Source organism: Corvus moneduloides, chromosome 28 (assembly GCF_009650955.1).
Source record: "Corvus moneduloides isolate bCorMon1 chromosome 28, bCorMon1.pri, whole genome shotgun sequence".
Taxonomy (NCBI): Eukaryota; Metazoa; Chordata; class Aves; order Passeriformes; family Corvidae; genus Corvus; species Corvus moneduloides.
Genome location: NC_045503.1, coordinates 3,178,559 through 3,200,233, shown reverse-complemented (window position 1 = coordinate 3,200,233; position 21,675 = coordinate 3,178,559). Strand labels below are relative to the sequence as shown.

The window sequence follows — 21,675 nt, the reverse complement described above, 5'->3', positions numbered from 1 at the left end:
TCTGTCTCTCTGTGGGGACGGGGATGGTGGGAAGGGGGAGGGGGTTTGGGGGTGTCGCGGAGGAGCCGGTTTGGTGCGGGCCGCAAAAAGGAGGGTGCGAGGAGGTGCGAAAAATATGGAACGCTTCACGAATTTGCGTGTCATCCTTGCGCAGGGGCCATGCTAATCTTCTCTGTATCGTTCCAATTTTAGTATATGTGCCGCCGAAGCGAACACGAGCTTTTCTTCACCCTCAGTGTTATTTAAAGGTCCGGAAAGACAATATAATCACCATAGGGTGACTGCAGCGTGGCTCGATGCTGACTGCATATCGAGCCTCCCCAAGTTTTCCCCAGTCTTTCATACCCTCAATTCCCTTGTATTTCCCCCAAATATCCGAAAAACACAAGTTATATTTGCTATCTGTGCCCGGTGGGTTCTGGGTAGTTTGCTATGCAAATTAGAGCCACTGCAGGGCTCTCTAAGGGCCCCCGCCCGGGGTGTCCGTGGCCGTGCCTGAGCGCGCGGCGCAGGCGCGGGACGGGCAGCCCACGGGGGCGCGGCGGGGTCCTGGGGAGCGGCGGGCGCCGGTGAGTGCGGCCGGACCGGAACCGCCGGGGACCCTCCTGTGGCAGCCCCGGGACCCTCCTCTGACCTTCCCGCGAGCCCCGGGAACTCCCGGCACCTCCCCGTGTCTACCCCGAGTTTCCGCCCCCGGAACCATCCCACCCGCACTCCCCGCCCGCCGTAGGGTCGGTACCCGCGGATCGCTCCCTCCGCCTCCCCCCGGGGCCGCCGGGGCCTCTCCCGGTGTGGGGCTGTCCCCGCCTGTGTCGCGGGGGCCGTGCGCTCCCCATGGCCTCTGGGGTTGGGGTCCCCGCGGGCCGTGCGTTCCGGTCCCGGTGTGACCGGCCTTGTGTCGCCCCCAGGCAGGACCGAGCCTGTCCCGTGTCCCCTCCGGGGCCGGGCCGGCGGGATGGACCTGGCGTACGTGTGCGAGTGGGAGAAGAAGCCCAAGAGCAACCACTGCCCCTCCATCCCCCTCGTGTGCGCCTGGTCCTGCCGCAACCTCATCGCCTTCACCACCGACCTCCGCAATGAGGAGGAGAAAGGTACCGCGTGCCCCTTGGGAAATCCCTCCTGGAAGCTCCAGGTGCATTTGGGAAAGTCCAGGATCCGCTGGGCCGGAGCTCTGCCCTGCCCCTGACAGGCTCCCAGCTGCTACTCCTCCTTTTCTTTCCATCCCTCAACCTCTGGCAGTGTCTAACACACGCTTGTTCCCTGGGAGTGGGTTTGGTTCTCCTAAACCAGGAGCAGCTCCACGTCAGTGTCTGGCCCCTCACTGAGTTCCCAGCACAGTTGTTACCCTACCCCAAATCATTTCTATAGAATATTTTATGTTTTCCCTGCATCAGCTGTGGCTCTGAGGCTCAGAAACGGTGGCTGGTGACAAAGCACAGGGAGTCACTTCTGTGTTCATGCAGATCTCACCCACATGGTCCATATCATCGACACCGAGCACCCCTGGGACGTCTACTCCGTGAACTCGGGCCACACTGAAGTCATCACGTGTTTGGAGTGGGATCAGTCAGGTGTGCTGGGATCCCTCCTCGTTGTCCCTGTGTCCCCCCCGTGCTGTGCCTGTCCCAAAGCAGTGGGGTGCGGTTCCTCAGAGGGTTTTGGCTGTTCCCCCTGTTCCCATGCAGTGTCATTGTCACAGGCTCCAGGCTGCTCTCGGCAGACGCTGATGGCCACATCAAGTGCTGGAGCATGACGGATCACCTGGCCAACAGCTGGGAGAACACAGTGGGCAGCGTGGTGGAGGGGGACCCGGTGGTGGCCCTGTCCTGGCTGCACAACGGTGTCAAGCTGGCACTGCACGTGGAAAAGGTTTGTCCTGGCTCCAGGGGGGATGTGGGCTGCCATGCTGGCTCAGGTCTTTGCAAAGGACTCAGGATCCTGCCTGTGTTCCGTGCTCTGGGCTCCCTCCTGGCCTCGGGCAAGTCCATCAGAGGAGTTTTTCCTGTCAAAGAGAAGGCAGATTCCTGGTTCCTGCTGAATTCTGAGGGGGTTGGATCCTTGTTTCTCTTGGTGTTTTGAATGTGTCTCCCTCAGTCTGGTACCTCAGTTCCACGCTGGAGCATGGCAATAGAGCAGTTCTTTCCTTACCAGTGGTAATTCAGAGGAAATGCCTTCTGGGTGCTGAGGTTTGATCTGGGGATTTGGACACGGAGATGAGCTCCTTGTTTGGAAACGTGTTTGCTTCTGCAGACTCTTGAGAGCCCAAAGCTGCCAAGCACAAGTTCCCTGCTTGTGTTTTTTTAACTCCTGGGATGTCCCACAGAAATCCTGCCCCTCTCCCACGAGAAGAGCTCCGCAGGCACAAATTTTGGGGGCAAACACCTACGTTCTGTTGACCTCTGTTACAGTCTGGAGCCTCGAACTTCGGCGAGAAGTTTTCCAGGGTGAAATTCTCTCCGTCGCTGACGCTGTTCGGTGGGAAGCCCATGGAGGGCTGGATCGCCGTGACCATCAGCGGGCTGGTCACCGTGTCCCTCCTCAAGCCCAACGGGCAGGTGCTGACGGCCACCGAGAGCCTGTGCCGCCTCCGCTGCCGCGTGGCCTTGGCCGACGTCGCCTTCACGGGCGGGGGCAACATCGTGGTGGCCACGTCCGATGGCAGCAGCACGTCCCCCGTGCAGTTCTACAAGGTCTGTGTGAGCGTGGTGAACGAGAAGTGCAAGATCGACACTGAGATCCTGCCGTCCCTCTTCATGCGCTGCACCACGGACCCCGCGCGCAAGGACAAGTACCCGGCCATCACCCACCTGAAATTCCTGGCTCGGGACATGTCAGAGCAGGTGGGAAGCTGCTCTTTGCTCCACCTGGCCGTCCTCAGGGGTGACCAGCATGTCCTGCAATACCCTTGGCATTCCTAGTTGCCCTTCTGGGAAGTGCTGCTGGTGCAGCTGGAGTTAGGGACCTGACCATCACCTCCCATTGATTCCAACCTCTGCTTTTTGCTGGTGGAGCATGACCTGACTGGGAGCAGGACCCTGGAAATGGAGGGTGGGAATGACCAGGGCTGTGCCCTCTGCGTTGTAACGCTCATGTGGGCTCTGTTCCGCAGGTGCTGCTTTGTGCTTCCAACCAAAACAACAGCATCGTGGAGTGCTGGTCCCTTAGGAAGGAGGGCCTGCCCGTCAACAACATCTTCCAGCAAATCTCTCCCGTGGGTGAGTGTCTTCACTGGGGACTCTTAAGAACAGGAGCTTGGTCTGAGGAAAAAAGCAGCACAGTTTCTCACATCCGTTATCCCATATATGGGATTATTCAGAATCCCATGTTTATTTTCAGGTATTCTCAGTCCATTCTGTCTGTTTGCATCATAGGCAGCAACTTGCTGTTTCCAGGAAGGGCTTTGGTTGTTGCTTTCACTTCATAAAAGACATTTTGTGTGTTTTGCTGCGCAGCCGCCCTTCCTGCTGCCAGTGGAGCAAAGCCTCCCAAAGGACCAGGATCGAGCAGCAGAGCTGGATTAATCCCCTGCCCAGGCTGCCTGGGCTCCACCTGATCTCAGATAGAACAGAATTAATTGGCACAGTTTGTTTGGTGAAATAGAAAGGATTATTGTATATAACGATCTTAATCACCCTCAGCAGAGCTTTCCATCAAGAGAGATTTAGCAAAACATGTTGTTTGTATAATTCAGTGAAAAAAATAGGGGAATACGAGGGAAATGTCCCGGAAATAGATGGGAAATACACCAGTGAGGTGGAATGAAGAGTCAGTGCCTGAGCTGTGATCCTGCTTGGTTGGGGAGCGTGGGCAGAAATGGGGGGAGGATTTTCTGATCTCGCTGGGACAAAAGTCTCACTCATCTGCTCATTTTCCCAAGTGGGAGACAAGCAGCCCATGATCCTGAAGTGGCGAATCCTGTCTGCCACCAACGACCTGGACCGGGTGTCGGCCGTGGCGCTGCCAAAGCTGCCAATCTCCCTGACCAACACTGATCTGAAGGTGGCAAACGACACCAAGTTCTTCCCTGGATTGGGTAAGGAGTTCCTGTTGTCTTCCTCCTAAACATGTGGCTTTTGCCTGAAATTTCACCTTCTGAGCTGTAGCTGAAGTAAGAATGGGAGCAAAGCATATGGAATGCTGAAAGAAAACTTTCAAACGGGGCATCTTCCCTGCCATCCCGTTGTGTTTCCATGGGGAGAGGCTGTGAAATGCTGATGGCGGGGCTGTGAGTCCCCAGCCTTATGGCTTCTCCACGGGCTTCAGTGGTGGCCACTGCTTCAGGCTGTGCCGGGAGGAGCTGCTTGCTTAGCCTTGCTTGTCTCCTGTCCCCAGGCCTGGCCTTGGCTTTCCATGATGGCAGCGTCCACATCGTGCACCGGCTGTCCCTGCAGATGATGGCCGTGTTCTACGGCTCCTCCTCGCAGCGCCCCGTGGATGAGCCGACCCTCAAGCGCCCGCGCACTGCGGGGCCCCTGGTGCACTTCAAGGCCATGCAGCTCTCCTGGACATCGCTGGCCCTGGCTGGTGTGGACAGTCACGGGAAGGTTGGTGCTCTTTTATGGTGGGGTTATTTCTCACCCAGGCTCTCTGAGGGATGATGGGTTGCTCGGAAAACAGTGGGAATTCCAGCTGCGAGATCCATATTGGGAAGGGATGTACTCTGTCACCGCAGGAATTGTTACTAGGCCAGGAGTCAGCTGCATTAGGCCCCTTGCTGTGTTGTAGTTTTGTGGGATGATTTTAAGGCCGTTCCTGATGCCGGCTTTCTTTTGGTTCCTCCCTTCAGCTGAGCATGCTCCGCATCTCCCCCTCCATGGGCCACGTGCTGGACATGAACATGTCCCTGCGGCACTTGCTGTTCCTGTTGGAGTACTGCATGGTGACCGGCTACGACTGGTGGGATATCCTGCTCCACGTCCAGCCCAGCATGGTGCAGAACCTGGTGGAGAAGCTGCACGAGGAGTACATGCGCCAGAACGCGGCCCTGCAGCAGGTCAGTGGGTGGGAGCTCTGGGTTCACTCCCAGGGTGGGCACGGGGGGGCTCAGGGACTTGGAGGGGGGAGCAGCCAGTGCCAGTCCTCAGGACATGGGTGGCTCTGCCTGGCTGTGCTCTCTGAGTGCCCAGCTCGGGCAGTGATGGAGCTGGGAAGAGCCTCCATGTCACCAGCGTTCAGTTTCACTGACATCATCTACCTGTTGGAAACTCAGGGTGAGACGGTGAAGTCTATTTTTGGCAGATTCTGGGAGCAGCAGCACGTGCCCAGTGCAGCGCTCACGTGTGCAGCGTGCACCGTTCCTGTCGCTCCTGTGGCAGAAAGGGAGAGCAGAGAATAAAGCAGAGCAGCAGCTTTAATGAGCTTATGCTAATTCTGCCTTTCCTTGTGCCTTTTGCTGCGTTTCCCCGTCGCTCAGGTGCTCTCCACGCGCATCGTTGCCATGAAGGCGTCGCTGTGCAAGCTCTCCTCCAGCACCATCGCCCGTGTGTGTGACTACCACGCCAAGCTCTTCCTCATCGCCATCAGCTGCACCCTGAAGTCGCTGCTGCGCCCGCACTTCCTCAACACCCCTGACAAGAGCCCCGGGGACCGGCTCACCGAGATCTGCTCCAAGATCACGGATGTAGGTACTGACTGCTCACAGCATCCCTCGCTGCCTTCCCAAGGTCTGGGATTGGATCGTTCCCTACGGTGTCACAGTCTCATAGTAACTCCTGGGTTTGAGGAGGAGGAGAAGGGTGACCTCCGCAGGGAGGGTGTGAGGTTTGGATCCATCTTCCTGAGGCAGGCAGTGTCTTGCTTCTCTTCCAGACATTGACAAGGTGATGATTAACCTAAAGACGGAAGAGTTTGTCCTGGAGATGACGACACTGCAGTCCCTGCAGCAGCTCATCCAGTGGGTGGGGGATTTTGTGCTCTACTTGCTGGCCAGCCTTCCCAACCAGGTGAGACCTGGAGTGCCGGGAACACGCCGAGAGGACACAAACACCCATGGGCAGTGCTGGGGAGCTTTAGCCAGGGCACACAGGGCCACATGTCCCTGTCAGCATGAGCACTGGGGACGAGTAATGAACAGCAGAATTAGAGAATGGCCCTTCCCATGCCTGTGTGGGGCTGGTGACACTTGGGGACACTCCTGTTGGAGCTCTGCAGAGGCGTCACCTTCAGGTCACCCTCTGCCATCCCCAGCAGCAGGTTCCGTAGGGTGTGTGCTGCTGGAAGCAGGAGCTGTCTGGATGCAGTGGGGTGTCTGGGGCCGGTGTGAGCCCCACCTGAGCCAGTGTGAGCCCCACCCATGCCACTGTCCCCCCGCAGGGCTCCCCGGTGCGCCCCGGGCACAGCTTCCTGCGCGACGGCGCGTCCCTCGGCATGTTCCGGGAGCTCATGGTGGTGATCCGCATCTGGGGGCTGCTGAAGCCCAGCTGCCTCCCTGTCTACACGGCAACCTCCGACACCCAGGACAGCATGTCCCTGCTCTTCCGGCTCCTGACCAAGCTCTGGCTGTGCTGTGAGTGTGGTCGGTTCCCTGAACTGTAATTCCTGCAATAGCGGGGTGGGACGTGACTCCGAGGGGGTCTGGCACATTCAGAAAGGGCAAGTGCAGCTGCCAAGGTTATTGTTTTCCAGGCTGAGTTGGCAGTGGAGGAGGAGGCTGCACGCAGCTCTCTGGAGCTCTGAAGGAGAAATGGAAAGGTCACACGGGTTCTTTCCTTCGTTTCCCACGCAGGTCGTGAGGAAAATCACATCACGGAGCCTGACGATGCCCTGATCGACGAGTGCTGCCTCCTGCCCAGCCAGCTGCTCATTCCCAACATTGACTGGCTGCCCATCAACGACGGCATCATCAGCAAGCTGCAGAACAAGCAGCTGGTCCGGCTGCAGTTTGGGAAGGCTCCCGGGCTCGTTGGCCACACTGTCTCTTCCCAGTTCGATGCCTTTGTCAGGTACAAGCCCCTGGAACAAGTCAGTGCCGTGGTGAGAAGGGGGCTTGGCAGCTCTGAGGTTTGGCTTATCTGTGTGCTGCTGGGACCCAAGAGCAGTTTGTCCTCTCTGCTGGAATCCGTTTCTCGGCTTGTGATGGGCTGGGAATTTTAAGTACTGAAAAGTGATAGCAAATGGGGGGAAAAAGCCCGTTAATTAATGTGATTAATTGTGTCATTGTGACCACGAATCTCGTGGCACTGGGTGGGCAAGTGGGCCAGAGCGTCTGCCATGTTGGCCAGTGGGATGCAGCTCCCTGTCCTGGGAGCAGCTTGTGGAAAGTGACACTCTAGGAAGGTCCTGTTCTCCCTCCCCAGGGCCCCTGGACAGCCCAAAATTGACCACCTGAGGCGGCTGCACCTGGGTGCGTACCCAACAGAGGAATGCAAGTCCTGTACCAGGTAAGCGACACTTGGCAGTGGAGCTTGGGCAGGACTTGGACTCTCCTGTGCCCTTGAGGAGTTCTCCAAGGCTGGTTGTGGCTGTGGTTAAGGTGTCCTCAATCTGGGACACCCAGATCTTTGTCAGAGTGTGGTGTTGTTGCAGCCTAGCCCTGGGTTAAAAATCAAACAGGTCAGATCAGGCTCTTAAATTAATCTGACCTGGAGGAGACCCTACAGCAACTCCTGTATGTGATGCCCGGTTCTGTGGGTCTGGTCATTAAAGCACCTGTGTGGTCATAGCAGAGCTGGAGGGAGGAACCACCCCACTGTCCCTGCTCCCATTTTGGGGTCATCATTCCACCAGCCTCGCATTTCACGCTGTCCTACTCATCCACCCTCACCGAGAGCCTGGATTTCAGGATAATGGCTCAGGGAACAAACATCCATCTAAGTCATGTGATTGAATTAGCTTTAATTACTGGTTTTAATAGAAAGCCTCTGTAGCAGATCATTTTTGTGAGATGACTGTCAGTTGTTTCATGGATAAACAGCAGCTGGGGCTGTTCCTTGCCAGGCTCCAGCTCCAGCAGAGCCCTCAGCGGGATCGTTGCTCGCTGGTTTCAGCTGGTTTTGGTGCTCACAAGTGGCACCTGCAGATGACAGGAGCTGGTTTCCCCCACGGATACCCAGATCCCTGTGTGATCCATGCAGCACCCCAGCAGTGCTGGCTCTCCACTGCCCCCCGGGCTGGCTGCACCCTTCATGTCCCCCCAGGTGTGGCTGTGTCACCATGCTGAAGTCGCCCAACAAGGTGACAGCAGTGAAGCAGTGGGAGCAGCGCTGGATCAAGAACTGCCTGTGTGGGGGGCTGTGGAGGAAGATGCCCCTCAGCTACTCCTGAGCCCTTCCCGGGGTGCAGTGGGGGCCATGAGCTGCACGGGGCTCCCTTCACAGAGGTTTTGGGACAAGGGAGTGGCAGCTCCTCTCCCTCATGCTGGGAAAGCTGCTGCTGCTCGTCCTTGGTTCAGCTGTGCTGAAAAAGAGAGCTGAGGGAGCTCTGCCTCTTTTAGCAGGGAAGAGCTGGAAAGGAATGCCTGAGGTTTCCCCATCGTTTGGGGCCCAGGAGGGGAGAGCCTGGCTGTGTTTTGGGGCTGTGCCAGCGGAGCAGCCACGTCCTGGTAGCTGCCCTGGCTTGGGCAGAGTGGTGATGGGGTGGCTGGTGAGGAACAAAGTCCCAGCTGAGGGGAGCACACCTGGTACCTCCCATCCATCCTGTGCCTCCGGCTGCTTGGGAAGTGCCACATGGGCTGGGCACTCCTGATCCCTCAGCAAACTTGCCCCTCTGACAGGAGTTGGCTCCTGAGTGCCCATCAGTGTTGGATGGGAGCAGGAATGTGAGTGCTGCTGCCTGGAGTGAACTCTCCCTTTGCCTCTTGCTGTTGTAAATAAAAGTCCTCTGAATTTTGTACAGAGCCGTGTGGTTTATGTCTGTGGTGTGACGTGGCCACCCAGCGTGGGGCCAGGGCAGCAGAGCCACGGGAGGGCTGCCAGAGCATCTGTCAGGAAAGGAACCACCATCGTTGGAAAAAGGGGAAGGGGAAATGGATGTTTTCAAGGTTCGCCTTATGGACACTCGAGGAAAAAACATCAAATCCTTGGGGTTGTGTAAACCTCCAGCTTCAGGCAGAGCTGGACACTTGAGCGTGCCAGAGGAGGAGCGTTTCTGGTGCAGCCAGAAGTCCTTTTGGGCTTTTGCTTTCTCTTGGGCCCCTCAGCTGCTGCTGGCCCGGCAGGAAAGCACAACCTCCTGGAGCCAGCGTGGCTGTGCCTGTGGAGCCCCAGCCCTCTGGGGGTGATCTGGGCCTGCTCCTCTCCCACGGCTCCTTCAGCTCTTAGGAAGGAGAGCCTGGAGCCTTGTGCTGCTGCATCCCAGCCAGCAATTCCAGGTCCCCACAGACCGTTTAAGAGAGGGAGTGAGCCAGTCTTAGTACATTCCTTTCCCTCTGGAACCGTGATTTCATTATTCTTGAGAGCTGGAGCTGGTGACAGAGAGTTCATCCCTTGACTCCAGCGAATGTTTCGCTGCACAGAGCTGTAAGAGCTGTACAGACCTCTCCCCCTCGCTACTCTGCTGGTAATTAGGGACAATCGAATGGCTAATTAGGAAACTGCACCTTATTAAGGCTCTTTTCCCCTGTAAGTAAAACTCAAACCGGGCTCTCTGTGAGCTCTTTAGAGAACAGGTTTGGGGTTATTTAATGTTTGATTTGGAACAGGGAACAGCAGCATAGCAGGGAGATGGAGACAAATTCGCGTCCCCCTTGTCCCCCTGCTGACCATGGAGCTCCTGGGATGGGACTGGAAAGGTCTGGCAGTGCCCCGGGCCGTGCTGCTGCCCTGATCTCATCACTTGTGCCTTGGCCCTGCTCCCTCCAGGATAGGGCAGTGGAAGAGCAGGGGCCTGGGGGTGACCAGGGTTGTGGTGGGAAGGTGGGGGCTCTGCCCTGCCCTGCCCCTCAGCTCCTGGGACAAGAGGGTCCCAGTGAGAATCCTGCTGGGTTCCAGCACCGATCCCACCGTGAGAGCTGGAGCTGCCACTGCCATATCAGCAACAGGCAGATCCTGCTTTCCCAAATATTCACACAATGACCCTGCGGGAGGTCCCGGATCTGGATCCTATCGCGGCCACACTGCAGGATGCGTCCCCTGCTCCCACCCGAGGCCACACCTTCCCCAAGGGCTCAACCTCACCATGTCCCCCCCCATGTCCAGGTGCCTCCGGGCAGGGGTTCCCACGCAGACCCGCCCAGCTCCCCCCATGCACCCCACTCCCCCAGCCCAGCAGCTCTGCAGGAATCATCATCACTTTATTGCAGCAGTCGCAGGCAGCATTTTGGGCACTTTCAGCAAAGCCTGTTGAGGGCTGTGACCCCCAATTCTCCCCCACCTGGGCCCTGCGCTTTGTGAGTGGGGGGCCAGGGACCCCCTTCCTTAGTTCTTCGCCAGTCCCCTGGCCCAGCCCTCCCTCCTGGCGTGGGGGGACGCTCCGGCAGCGGGGTGGGCAGCGGTGGGAGCCCCTGGCACGCAGCGGGGCGGCACTGTGGGTGCTCTGGCCGTGCTGGCAGCCGCAAGCCGTGGCATGGAGCAGGTCCCTGCGGTCCCCTCAGCGAGTGTCCCCCTCCTCGTCCGCAGAGGCCATGACGCTGTCGATCCAGGCCGCGTACGGGGCGATGCGGGTGTAGATGGCCGGTTTCTTGTAGTTGCCGCAGACCCGGGAGCCGGCCGTGACCACCCCCTCGGCCACCCCGTTGCAGACCAGAGGGCCACCGGAGTCTCCCTGCAGGACCAAAGCTCATCAGTATGGCCAAGGGTTTGCTGGACACCCCAGCCCATCTCCCACCCCTCATTCCTGCCTCCAGGCTTCTGTGCTCTGCTCTGCAGTGGCCAGCACAGGGCCTCCTCACCCCAGTGATGTTGTCCCCTCCTGCTCCGCAGCCCCTCCCCTCTCCCAGGCTCTGGGCATTGTCCCCTCTTGCTCCCTCCCAGCTCTCCAGGGGTCCGGCGGTGCTTCCGTGGTGGGTGTGTGGTACCTTGCAGGTGTCCATCCTGCGGGAGTCGGTGCACATCATGTTCTTGGTGATGGTGCCGTCGTGCCGCGTGCGGTGGTTGCAGACGTCGCGGCTGATCACCGGCCGCTCCACCTGGTGCAGCTTGTCCGGCCGGCGGCCACTGTGGTCGATGGTGCCCCATCCGGCCACCTCGCACACCGTTTCGGCCGCCACATCCCTGTCCTCCCGCTGGAAGGGCAGCACCCGCACGTCCGCGTTCAGCTCTGCTTTCTCCTCCAGCTGCCACAGATCCAGCGGGGACCCAGGTCACAGGGGCAGCAGGGCACAGTGAGCCCAGCCCTGACACCGGTACCACCCCAGCCTCAGCCACACTCAGGGCTTCGCCTCCCGAATGAAGCCCCAGGATGCAGCCAGAGACCAGAGCTGGAGCTATGAGGAAGATGGAGGCATTTGGACACAGCTCAAAGGTCTTTGGTGGGGGAAGCAGGGAGGGTCCCATGGGACAAGGGAGGGATGGACAAGGCAACCAGGCCCAGCCTGACCATGAGGATTTCCTCTGGCCAGTCAGTGACCCTGCAGGGTCCCAAGGGGCAGTGGGATTTGCAGGAACGGGGCTGTGCCTGGTGGGGAGGAGGGTCCCATCAGCCGCCAGCCCACCTGGAGGAGAAGAAGGTCATCCTTGTTGTTGTGGATGTTGCTGCCAGGGTGGGGGAACTGGGCGCGCACTTGGTACAGGCGTTTGTGGGGCTCCGGTTCCGTCAGTGAGTGGGCACCCAGCAGCACCTGGAAGAGTTTGCCATCCCTAGAAGAGAGTCAGAGTGTGGGACAAACAGCTGGGGGTATCACTGCACCCAGCCATGGAAATGGGGTGCTGTGGGGGATTGGAGAGCCCCCCAGGGAGCTCCAAGAGGTCCTGCAGCCCCTGCCCAGTCCTCCCTGCAGGTGGGAGCTCAGTCCCGTGCTTTGACACCGGGGTTGAGGCTATGGAGTGGGATTTGGCCTGAGTCCAGCAGCCCCCCCAGCCATGCACTGACCCCCACACACACTCACGTCTCCTCGGTGCAGTGGGCAGCGCTCAGCACCCACTGCTCAGCGATGAGGAAGCCCCCACAGACGTGCTGCCCGTCCATCTGCAGCGAGGCCATGTACGGCTTCAGGTGGGGCTTGGCTACGGAGCCCCTCAGGATCCGTCCCCTGGGCTGCCCTGCAGGAGAGAGGCTGGGTCAGCTGAGGGGCACGGGGTGTCCTTTGGTCCCTTCCCAGGATCCCTGGACCCCTCCTTGTGGGCTGCACCAGCACCTGGCTGCAGGTGGAGGCAGGAACTGGGGAGCTGGGCAGGAACCCCCGCGCTGGGGACGCCGCTGCCCTGGGGTGCAGGGGGTACACTCACCATGCACTGGGGCCCAGAGCAGCAGCAGCAGCCCGAGGACGAGGACGGGAGCAGGACTCGGCCCCATGGCTGCAGAGCCCGGCGATGCCTCTGCCCGGCTGCGGGGTGTGCAGGAGTTTTGGGGAGCGCGCAGGGGCTGCGGGGTGGACGCTGCTCACCCGGGGCTGCGGCTGGGACTCGCTTTTATGTCCAGTTTGGGGCAGGAAAGGGGCGGGGGGGGGAAGCGCGGAGGGAGCGGGGGGGTTTCCGCAGCGTGGGCTGAATGTTTTGAAATATTCAGCTTATAAAAGGGGTCAAGAGTTCCCGGCACAAACAGCGCGGGAGGAGGAAACAGCCCGGCCCAGCTGCCGGCCCTGGCACCCACCGCCGGGGATTTCTGCGCCGGGGTTTTTAATGCCGAAAAAGTTCAGGCTCTTGGCAAATGAAGGCTCCGGCAAATTCTATCCCGGCCCCGCAGGAGAAGGGGGCCCCGCCCGGCCCCGCTGGGTGCTGGGTGTCAGCTCGGTGGGTGCCCAGGGATACAAACCCGTCCCCTGGGTTAGCCCTCGGGCTGACGAGGACAGCGGGGTCATCCCTGCCCCGAGGGGGGTCCTGCAGGGCTGGGGGCGGCGGTGATGGGAGGGGTGATGGCAGCGACAGGGGCGGTGTCCGGGATGCCGGTGGCGGTGGTAGCCCCGGTCGCCTCTGCCTTTCTCCCCGGTGCCACTAAGCGGAGCCACCGCCTCGGCTCCCGCGCGTCCCTGAGCTCCGGAGCCGCCCGGAGCCCCCGCCCGGAGCTCCCGCCCGGGCTCGTTCCCGGGGCCTCACATCGCGCCTCGTGGTCTCTTGTCGAGATGGCCACCGTGGCCACCGTGGTCACCGTGGCCACCCACAGCCCAGCCGGGACCGAGCAGGGCTCCTGGGGACACCCCACAAGGGGCTGGAGCCCACCCTCTCCTTCTCCTGCTGCTCCACGAGCCTTTACAGCTCCGAGCTGCCGCATTCCCTTTGTCCGGCTGCGTAGACGCCCCATCGCCCCGACCTCTGACCCTCCGACCCCCCCAAGCCAATGGACCCATGGTCAGCAGCTGGCCGGACTCATCGGCGAGGAGGGGGCCGGGCACTGGGGGTCCCCGGAGGCTCAGGAGTCCCTCTGCAGTGGTCGCTTCGCCTCCCCGCTGTCCCCACGTGCTGGTGGCACATGGTGGGCAGGGGTCAGTGGTGTTGTGGGAGGCGGCCGAGTCTGGCTCAAAACAGGGATTTTCCGCAGGGAGAGCAGCTTAATCGCAGCTTCCAGGGATTCGGGATTTAGATGTTAAATACGCCGGGAGATTTCTGCCCACTTAGGGCCAAAAATGGAATAAGGGCACCGTGTGGAACCAGGGCTGCTCAGATCCCGGACAGCACCGTGACAGGGTGGGCAGTGGGCGGTTGGGGGGAACAAGTGAGTGTAGGGTGCAGGAAATGGGGTACAGGGTGGGGTACTGGGTAGGGCACAGCCGGGATCCTCTGCAGAGCGGGGGGACAGGGGCAGATGGGGCTGGGGTGCTGCTGCCTCTGCCAGGAGGTGCCAGGAGGCTCTAGAAAGCAAAGGGAGCTGCACCCACCTCCCCAGGCCCAAGTGTGGGACACACAAGGCTCCTGCTGAGGGTGGCTCCCGGCACTGTCCCTGGGGCTACTCATGAGTGTGGGTCCAGGACTCGCCCCGAGTCCCCCGGGAAGCCCCCAGGTGCCACGGGCAGGGCAGGTACCCCCCGGCCGACAGAGCCCAGGTGAGGGCTGGCAGAGCTCTGGGGCACTGGGTTTAGGAGTCACGCACCCCCGTGATGCGGGACCCCCGCTTGGGCACCCCTCGGGTCCCCACAGGCCCAGGGCAAGGGAGGGGGCTCTGCAGGGCAAGAGGGGCCTCGGGGCGGGGGACAACCCCCCGCAGCACACGGGGGCAGGGGAGCTGATCGGGGGGCCGGCGGTGGAGGCAGCCCGGGTTGGGGGCGGCCCCGGGACCCCCCGAGCCCCTCGGTGCCTGGGCATGGTCCGGGGTGCGGAGCGGTGCGGAGGGAGGTCGGTCCCACGGCTGTCCTCGGCCCCGCCCGGCCCTTTGTCTCGCCTCGATCCCCCCCCGACCTCCCGACCCCCCCCCAGACCCTCCCAGACCCCCATCCCTGGACCGACGGGGGCTCGATGGGGGCTCGGCGGGGGCTCGGCGCCCCGGGAGGGGCCGGGGGCGGCGGGGCGGAGCGGGGGGCGGCGGGCGAGGGAGGAGGAGAAGGAGGAGGAGGAGGCGGCGGGGGCGGAGGAAGCCGCCGCTCCCCGCGCTCCGCCGAGGCAGGAGCATCCCGGATCCCGGGGACATCCCCCCCACAGCCGCCGCTACCGCCGCCCCCCGCCCCGCTGCGCCCCGGGGCCGCCGCTGAGGTAAGTGGGGGACACGGACCGGCACAAAGGGCCGCTCCTCCCTCCCCCGACACCCTCTCCCATCTCTCGGCCCCGACCCCCGCCCGCGGCTGCGGCACGGTCCCTGCGAAGGGGAGGTTCCCCGCTGAGCCCCCCGCCCTCCCGCTCATACCCCCGGTTAATGCTCCGTTCTTGCCCCCCCTTCACTGCCCCTCGCCGTTGCCCCTCGTGGCTCCATCCCCGTTGTCCTCCCCCCTCGTTTCGCAGCCCGGGCTCGGTGCAATCTCGTAGGGCTGGGGCCGGGAGGGCTCGGGGAACCCCATCCCCGGCCCGGCTCTGCGGGCAGCACAACCCCTCTGCACGCCCTCCGCAGCAGCCTCGCCGCCTGTCGCGGTAGTGACCGCCTGTCGCGACAGACGAGCCTCCGCCGCACCTGTTGTCACAGCCCCTGGGGCTGGCACCCCCAGTTCCGGCTGCGTCTCTGGTGAGCGGGGGCAGTGGGGTGACCTGGGGCTGACCAGGGGTGACATGGGGTGCCCGTACCCCTGCAGAGCCGGGTGGTGGCACAGGGGTGCTCGTCCCCCTCGGGGGTCAGGAACTGGAGGGGTGGTCAGGGGTCACCGGGGCTGCCCATCCCCCTGCCACGCAGTGACACTCGTGCCCCCACAGGGTGGAGGCACAGCCCAGTGGGACCCCTGTGCCTGCCCAGGACCATGATCCCCCCCAAGGAGAAAGCCCACGCTCCCAAGGACAGCATGACACTCCTGCCCTGCTTCTACTTCGTGGAGGTGGGTGTGGGGTGGGTGGGCACGGGGTGGGGGCTGTGCAGGGGGTTCTGTCCTGGGCCCTGGCACGGCAGGTGGGGGTCTGTGTCCCGTTCTGGCAGTGCCATCGCTCCGGGGGCACGTTGGTCCCCACTCTCTCCCCCACAGCTGCCCATCGTGGCCTCCTCCGTCGTGACGCTCTATTTCCTGGAGCTGACGGACCTCTTCAAGCCGGCCAAGGTGGGCTTCCAGTGCCATGACCGGGCACTCTCCATGCCCTACGTGGAGACCAACGAGGAGCTCATCCCGCTGCTGATGCTGCTCAGCCTGGCCTTCGCCGCGCCTGCTGCCTCGGTGCGTCCGGGCTTGTCCCGCTGTGGGGGTCGGGGCAGAGCTGGGGATTGATGTCTGGCAGTGTCCAGCATCTGTTGGGCAGCTCTGCCAACATCCCAGACCCGCCCAGTCCCTCCTGAGCCAGCGGTTCCTTCCCAGATCATGGTCGGGGAGGGCATGGTGTACTGCCTGCAGTCCCGGCTGAAGGGCCGCGCCGGTGCCGAGGGCAGCATCAATGCCGGTGGCTGCAACTTCAACTCCTTCCTGCGCCGCACCGTCAGGTTTGTGGGTACGTTGTGCCACAGCCTGAACAGGACCTGGGGGCTGGGGGGGACCTGGGGCCACCCTGGCTGTGATAGCAGGAGCACGGCCCCACCCAGACCCTGGACACTGCACCAGACCCTTTCCAGCAGGTGCCCCAGGGCTGGGTGAATCCTGGCTGCCCCACATGGGATGGGGGTGACCCACTGTCCCACTCCTGCCATCCCCAGGCGTCCACGTGTTCGGACTCTGTGCCACAGCCCTGGTGACGGACGTCATCCAGCTGGCCACTGGCTACCACGCTCCCTTCTTCCTGACCGTCTGCAAACCCAACTACACCCTGCTGGGCACCCCCTGCGACGCCAACCCCTACATCACCCAGGACATCTGCTCGGGCACTGACAAGCACGCCATCCTCTCTGCCAGGTACGTGCCAGGGGAGCCCTGTGCCGCCCTGCCAGCCCTCCTGCCCCATCCCAACCGTGTCCCTTCTCCCTGCAGGAAGACCTTCCCATCCCAGCACGCGACGCTCTCGGCTTTCGCTGCCGTCTATGTGTCGGTGAGTTCCCAGCACTGCCTGGCACATGCCAGTCCTGTGCCATGGGCAGCTGTGTCCCTCTCCTGTTGGCACAGACAAGCTCTGCCTGATATTCCTGTGCCCGTGCTGGGTGTGGGTGCAGGCACCTGCAGTCCCACATGCACCCAAGAGCTGTGTGCATGGCCGGGGTTGTGACTAACACCCTGTTCCTGCCCCAGATGTATTTCAACTCCATCATCTCAGACAGCACCAAACTCCTCAAGCCCATCCTGGTCTTCGCCTTTGCCATCGCCGCCGGCATCTGTGGCCTGACCCAGATCACCCAGTACCGCAGCCACCCCGCTGACGTCTACGTGGGCTTCCTGATCGGCTCTGGCATTGCCGCGTACCTGGTGGGTGCTGGTCCTGCCCGTGGCCCAGGGAGGGGGGTGGGGGAGGCTGGGGGGGCCATGTTGACTCCCCACTCTCCAGAGCAGCTGTGGCCGCCCCATCCCTGGAAGTGTTCAAGGCCAGGCTGGACAGGGCTCAGAGCAACCTGGTCTAGTGGAAATTGTCCCTGTCTGTAGCAGGGGCATTGGACCAGATGACCTTTAAAAGTCCTTTCCAACACAAACCATTCTAGGATTCTATGGTTGCCCTTCCCACAGGCTTTCCATGCTGTTGGCAACTTCCGTGCCCCGACGGAGCGCGTTCCGACGCAGGCGCCGGCCAAGGATGCGCTGCGGGCACTGACACAGCGGGGCCATGACTCCGTCTACCACCAGAACAAGTCGGTGAGCACCGACGAGCTGAACCCACAGGCGCGGCTGGAGGAGGCGGCACGGCCGGTGCCGCGTGAGAAGAATTCGCTGGGCAGCCTGAAGCGGGCCAGTGTGGACGTGGACCTGCTGGCCCCCCGCAGCCCCATGGGCAAGGAGAACATGGTGACCTTCAGCAACACCCTGCCCCGCGTCAACACCCCCTCCATGGACGACCCCGCGCGGCGGCACATGACCATCCACGTCCCCGTGGACGCCTCCCGCTCCAAGCAGCTCATCACAGAGTGGAAGCAGAAGTCGCTGGAGGGCCGGAGCATGACGCTGGCGGAGGAGGCGACACAAGGCCGGGGTGTGGGGGAGCCCGGCGAGGAGGTGCCCCCCTCCCTGTACCCCACGGTGCAGGCGCGCTCGGCCGAGCGGGCGGCCATGGGGCCCCGTGTGCTCATCCAGCCCCGGCCGGGTGCCTCGCAGCTGGTGCACATCCCCGAGGAGAGCCAGGCAGGCGCCGGGGCCGCGGCCGGCAGCGGGGCGGCCGTGAGGGCCAAGTGGGTGATGGTGGCGGAGAAGGGGGGAGCGCAGCGGGTGGCCAACCCCCCGCGCCTAATGCAGGTCATCGCCATGTCCAAGCAGCAGAGCCTTGTCTCTGTCACCCCCAAGCACTCGGAGACGTCCTCGTCCTCCACCAGCTCTGACTCCTCGCAGTACCGCTCGCCCTCCGAGCGGGACAGCTCCAGCATCATCACCATTGACGCCCACGCCCCTCACCACCCTGTTGTCCACCTCTCTGCAGGCAATGGGCCCTGGGAGTGGAAGTCTGGGTCGAAGGGGTCAGAGGGGCCAGACACCTACGAGCTGGGTGAGGTGGGGAAGGATTTCCATGGCTTCCGCCCAGCCAAGAGTGCCGGTGTCTCCCCTGGCTCCTCTGTCAGCGACATGGAGCAGGACGAGCCACGCTATGGCAGCCTGGCTGCCATCCCGGGGGCAGCAGGAGGTGGTGGGGAGCGGGTGGAGGCCCCCCCTGAGGGGCTACTGGCCACAGCCAGCCGCGACTCCACGCTGCGGAGGAAGCCGGCCGAGCGGGACGGGACGGCGGATGGCGAGGTGGACCTGTACTACAAGAAGATGCAGGCAGGCCGCAGGTTTAAGGACTGAGCCCCGGTGCCTTGCCGGGGGCCCCATGCCCCTGCCCTGATTTGGGGGGGCTCTGTGATTCTGGGGCCCCTCTGCAGGGGATGGCAGGACAGGGCTGGATTTACTCTCGAGCAGCACAGCCACGCTGGTCCTGAGCCAGTTGAGACGTCTGTGGGACCCCTGGCATGGGACCCTGCTCCCACCTGAGCAGCTGGAGGGGCTTTGCCCCCACAGGCTGTGGGGCTGGGCAGCTCCAAGCACTTTTGACTTTCTTTTTCTCTCTAACACTGGTGCTGACATTTCCGAGGGGTTCTTTTATTCCGGCTCTGGAAGTGGATGTCTGTAGGGGGGAGCGGGGAGGGACGAATGGTGCCGAAGGGCTTTGGGGGGCACTAGATCAAGGGGTTTAACAGGGGGAAGAGGCTGCTGTGGGGCAGCAGGCCCTAGCTCATGGGGGGATTCATGGGTGATAGGGGTCCTGTGACACCCCACCATCCTGCACCACTGGTCTGTGTGAGCGAGCCTGAGGGTGGACAGACTGGGAGGGGGGGTCTGCCCAGGGCTGTGGCTCTGGGCGTGCAGAGGCTGTAAATACTGCAGGGACTGGAGGAGAGGGGGGTGTTGGGGTAGGGGTGCAGTGGGGACCGAGCTCCACCCCAGGAGGCGCAGCCCTGGGCTGCAGCCGAGGTTTGGGGGGAGCAGGGAGGGGATCTCCAGACTGCGAATATGTCGGGCAACAGCTGGAGCTGCTGTGGTTTGAAACGCAAATAAACACGTGGATGTTCTCTGGCTGGGTTCCTTCGGCAGGGTGGGGGGCAGCTGGGTCCCACAGCTGGCGGGGGGAGGGGTTGGGACCAGGGCTCTGGCACCTGCGGGAGTTCCCAACCATGGGGAGCGGTGGCTGGGGCAGCGGCGTCCCCCCGCCCCCCAACGGGACACTGTGCCGATGGCACCAAACTGCCACTGCCAATTGGATTAACAGTGGATATACCAAAGCCTTCGCCTTGCAAACATATGGATTATCCACATAACCCTGACTCGATGCTGGAAAAGCCACCCGGGATTAGCGGGAGGATTGTGGCAACAGCTCGTGGTGTGGGGGGTTGTGGGGGGCCCTGGGGGCAGGGGGTCGAGGGGGTCCAACGCCAGCCGGCACCAGGGCCGCGGGGCTGCTCCATCCAGCCGCGGTGCGGGTGACCCGGGGAGGTGACCCGGAGCTGCTGGCGAAGGTCACCGGGACTGACGCCGCGTTCCGGCGGTCCTTGGTGGGGGCCGGGGCGATGCGGGGGCTCCCAGCCCACCAGCCCCACGTCGCCCCCGCGCTCACGGCTCATTGCGGTGCCGATGGCGTCACGCGCCGCTTCCCGCCGCCTCTGACCCAGCGGTTTCCATGGCAACTGACAGCCCCACATCGCTCTCGCAGTCTCGGGCAACCCCCCAGCCCCGCACCCGCTCCCGCAGCCCCCGACCCCCTTCGGGCAGCCCCCCAGCAGCCGCTGCTGCATCGCTTGGGGATCCGCGGGGTCGGGAGGGAGCGGGAGCATCCTCATCCTCATCCTCATCCTCGCCCCGGCCCCGCACAGGGTTGCAGCAAGAGGGGCTGCCAGCCCCCATTATCAGCTCCGGCCTGGACTCTGCTTCGGCACCGCACATGTCCGGTGTCCCGATCTTTTCCGTTGGGGACACCCCGGCACATCCCCGTGTTCCCCGGGTGAGCCCCAGGGGCAGGGCCCGGCTTTGTGACACACAAAAGGCTCAGCCCCGCTCCCGACCCCGCCCCGGTGCTCGCTTTGCCCCCAGCCAAGAGTGGGTCCCCGATTTGGGGTTCCTGCTTTGGGGTTCCCGCTGGCAGCTATTCCCTTTTGGCACTCAGCGGTGCTGAGGGCGTGCGGAAGGCCGGGGTTTAGGGTGCTCTCTCCGCAGGGAGCATCGTCCCCCGGCTCCGGGCAGGAGCTGGAAGAGCCCTTTGGTGCGGACACGGCGCGCTCCCGCTGCCACAGCCCCCGCTTTCCCCGCGTCAGCGCTTTCCCGTTAAAGGCAGCTTCAGGGAAGTCCCCTCCTCTGCCGGACACGACGCCCGGGCAGAGCCGGCCCGGGGTGCGGGAGGACGCAGGGGCAACCCCCGACACGGGCTCTGCTGTATCTGGGGCACGGCCCGGCCCGGGGCCAGGCTGGGGGGGTTCTGCTGTGGGAAGGGGTGGGAGGGGAGCCGGGGCAGGACGCGGCCCCCCCCGGAGCCGCCACTGTTCCCATGGGTACCCCGTCCATCGCTGCCACCCCGGTCGATCTTTCGCCCGTGCCAGCAGCCGATCAGCGTCCGCGGGGCCAGGGAAGGGCAGGGGGATGCCCGGGATGGATGCAAAGCCTGGGCTGGGCCCCAGAGAACTCAGGGAACCAACCCCGGAGCGATGATCCTGCTCACTCCTGCGGGGCAGCAAGGCATCCCCATCGGCCGAGCTCTCACAGGCACAGGCAGAGAGGCAGCTGTTACAAATCGCATTAGCCTTTCACGGAACAACAGTGGTTCCTTTCAGCAGCCCCCGGCTCCGGCAGGACCCCCTCGGTAACCCTGGAGGCACAGGGCTGTGCAAACGCCTGCGGAATACGCTGGAGCCTAATGCCAGCACAGCCCACAGGGATGGGGCCAGCAGAGCCACAACAGCAGCTCCAGGTGGGGATTGTGTCGCCCCTCAGGCCCCGGTGACTTTTGGACAGGAGTTTGAGCAGAGCTGAGCATACAGGTAAGAACCAGATCCCTAAGGAAGCACTGTGCTCCTCAGGGAGCTCACGGAGAGATGGGAATTGCACCTCCTCCCACGGGATGCAGAATGCCACATCCAGCCCCACAGCTACAGCACAGGACTACAGAGAGGAGGGTTTGATTCAAAGTGGGTTATTTTTCATGGGTATTAGCCAGAACATATGGAAAGTTTAGGAACATGAAGTAACAAAGTGCTGGAGTGTGACACAGGCAGAGCATCAGCGAGGGCCCGACAGCCTCAGGCCTTGGGGCTCCAGCCTGGCACCGAGGGGCCGGACCCCATCCCATGGCTCCACGGAGACAGGGACACGCACTGCCAGCCCAGAGGGTGCGAAAAGTCAAAGTTATATAAAATGAGGCAGCTGGAATTACATGAGAAGGAAAAATCAGAAGCAAAACAGGCACAATAAAGAGGAGGAAGATCAGGAGTGAAGGA

At 62.6% G+C, this 21,675-nt stretch overlaps 3 protein-coding genes and 1 non-coding gene across 6 annotated transcripts; 2 read left to right on the top strand and 2 right to left on the bottom strand.

The window, feature by feature from the left end:
* Positions 1–109: 109 nt before the first annotated feature.
* Positions 110–214, bottom strand: LOC116436150. The gene has a single exon (XR_004236965.1). It is a non-coding gene; the product is annotated as a U6 spliceosomal RNA (small nuclear RNA).
* A 331-nt stretch (positions 215–545) lies between these two features.
* On the top strand, positions 546–8,833 carry MED16 (mediator complex subunit 16). 2 transcript variants are annotated; one of them, XM_032092677.1, is made up of 15 exons: positions 546–731; positions 909–1,091; positions 1,464–1,571; positions 1,700–1,869; positions 2,409–2,840; positions 3,110–3,215; positions 3,878–4,033; positions 4,333–4,544; positions 4,787–4,993; positions 5,414–5,624; positions 5,809–5,942; positions 6,313–6,505; positions 6,725–6,941; positions 7,296–7,379; positions 8,136–8,833. In XM_032092677.1, the coding sequence occupies exons 2-15, from the start codon at positions 956–958 to the stop codon at positions 8,260–8,262; spliced, it is 2,493 nt and encodes an 830-aa protein (XP_031948568.1). In that variant the 5' UTR covers positions 546–731; positions 909–955; the 3' UTR covers positions 8,263–8,833. The 2 variants fall into 2 exon arrangements, with proteins under 2 accessions (XP_031948568.1, XP_031948570.1); XM_032092679.1 differs by having other exon boundaries at positions 551–569; positions 8,136–8,262.
* A 1,374-nt stretch (positions 8,834–10,207) lies between these two features.
* On the bottom strand, positions 10,208–12,493 carry LOC116435964 (complement factor D-like). Its single transcript, XM_032092704.1, has 5 exons — positions 12,321–12,493; positions 11,981–12,134; positions 11,588–11,732; positions 10,952–11,209; positions 10,208–10,698 (listed from the first exon to the last, which is right to left on the bottom strand). Exons 1-5 carry the CDS (start codon positions 12,385–12,387, stop codon positions 10,525–10,527), a joined length of 798 nt encoding a protein of 265 aa, XP_031948595.1. The 5' UTR covers positions 12,388–12,493; the 3' UTR covers positions 10,208–10,524.
* Positions 12,494–14,579: 2,086 nt separating this feature from the next.
* On the top strand, positions 14,580–19,267 carry PLPPR3 (phospholipid phosphatase related 3). Of its 2 annotated transcripts, none has more exons than XM_032092683.1 (8): positions 14,580–14,714; positions 15,363–15,481; positions 15,626–15,811; positions 15,950–16,079; positions 16,282–16,477; positions 16,553–16,610; positions 16,808–16,981; positions 17,237–19,267. In XM_032092683.1, exons 2-8 carry the CDS (start codon positions 15,407–15,409, stop codon positions 18,497–18,499), a joined length of 2,082 nt encoding a protein of 693 aa, XP_031948574.1. In that variant the 5' UTR covers positions 14,580–14,714; positions 15,363–15,406; the 3' UTR covers positions 18,500–19,267. The 2 variants fall into 2 exon arrangements, with proteins under 2 accessions (XP_031948574.1, XP_031948575.1); XM_032092684.1 differs by lacking the exon at positions 14,580–14,714 and adding an exon at positions 14,905–15,177.
* The last annotated feature ends 2,408 nt before the right edge of the window (positions 19,268–21,675 follow it).

Excerpts from the sequence above, each read along its gene's own strand:
- MED16 (XM_032092677.1), top strand. The coding sequence starts at position 956 with ATGGACCTGGCGTACGTGTGCGAGTGGGAGAAGAAGCCCAAGAGCAAC. Across the intron at positions 2,841-3,109 it reads CTCGGGACATGTCAGAGCAG|GTGCTGCTTTGTGCTTCCAA; the intron begins GTGGGAAGCTGC and ends TCTGTTCCGCAG. Across the intron at positions 6,506-6,724 it reads GACCAAGCTCTGGCTGTGCT|GTCGTGAGGAAAATCACATC; the intron begins GTGAGTGTGGTC and ends TTTCCCACGCAG.
- LOC116435964 (XM_032092704.1), bottom strand. The coding sequence starts at position 12,387 with ATGGGGCCGAGTCCTGCTCCCGTCCTCGTCCTCGGGCTGCTGCTGCTG. Across the intron at positions 11,733-11,980 it reads GCCCACTGCACCGAGGAGAC|GGATGGCAAACTCTTCCAGG; the intron begins GTGAGTGTGTGT and ends ACTCTCTTCTAG. Across the intron at positions 11,210-11,587 it reads ATGACCTTCTTCTCCTCCAG|CTGGAGGAGAAAGCAGAGCT; the intron begins GTGGGCTGGCGG and ends GATCTGTGGCAG.
- PLPPR3 (XM_032092683.1), top strand. The coding sequence starts at position 15,407 with ATGATCCCCCCCAAGGAGAAAGCCCACGCTCCCAAGGACAGCATGACA. Across the intron at positions 16,478-16,552 it reads CACGCCATCCTCTCTGCCAG|GAAGACCTTCCCATCCCAGC; the intron begins GTACGTGCCAGG and ends TTCTCCCTGCAG. Across the intron at positions 16,611-16,807 it reads TCGCTGCCGTCTATGTGTCG|ATGTATTTCAACTCCATCAT; the intron begins GTGAGTTCCCAG and ends TTCCTGCCCCAG.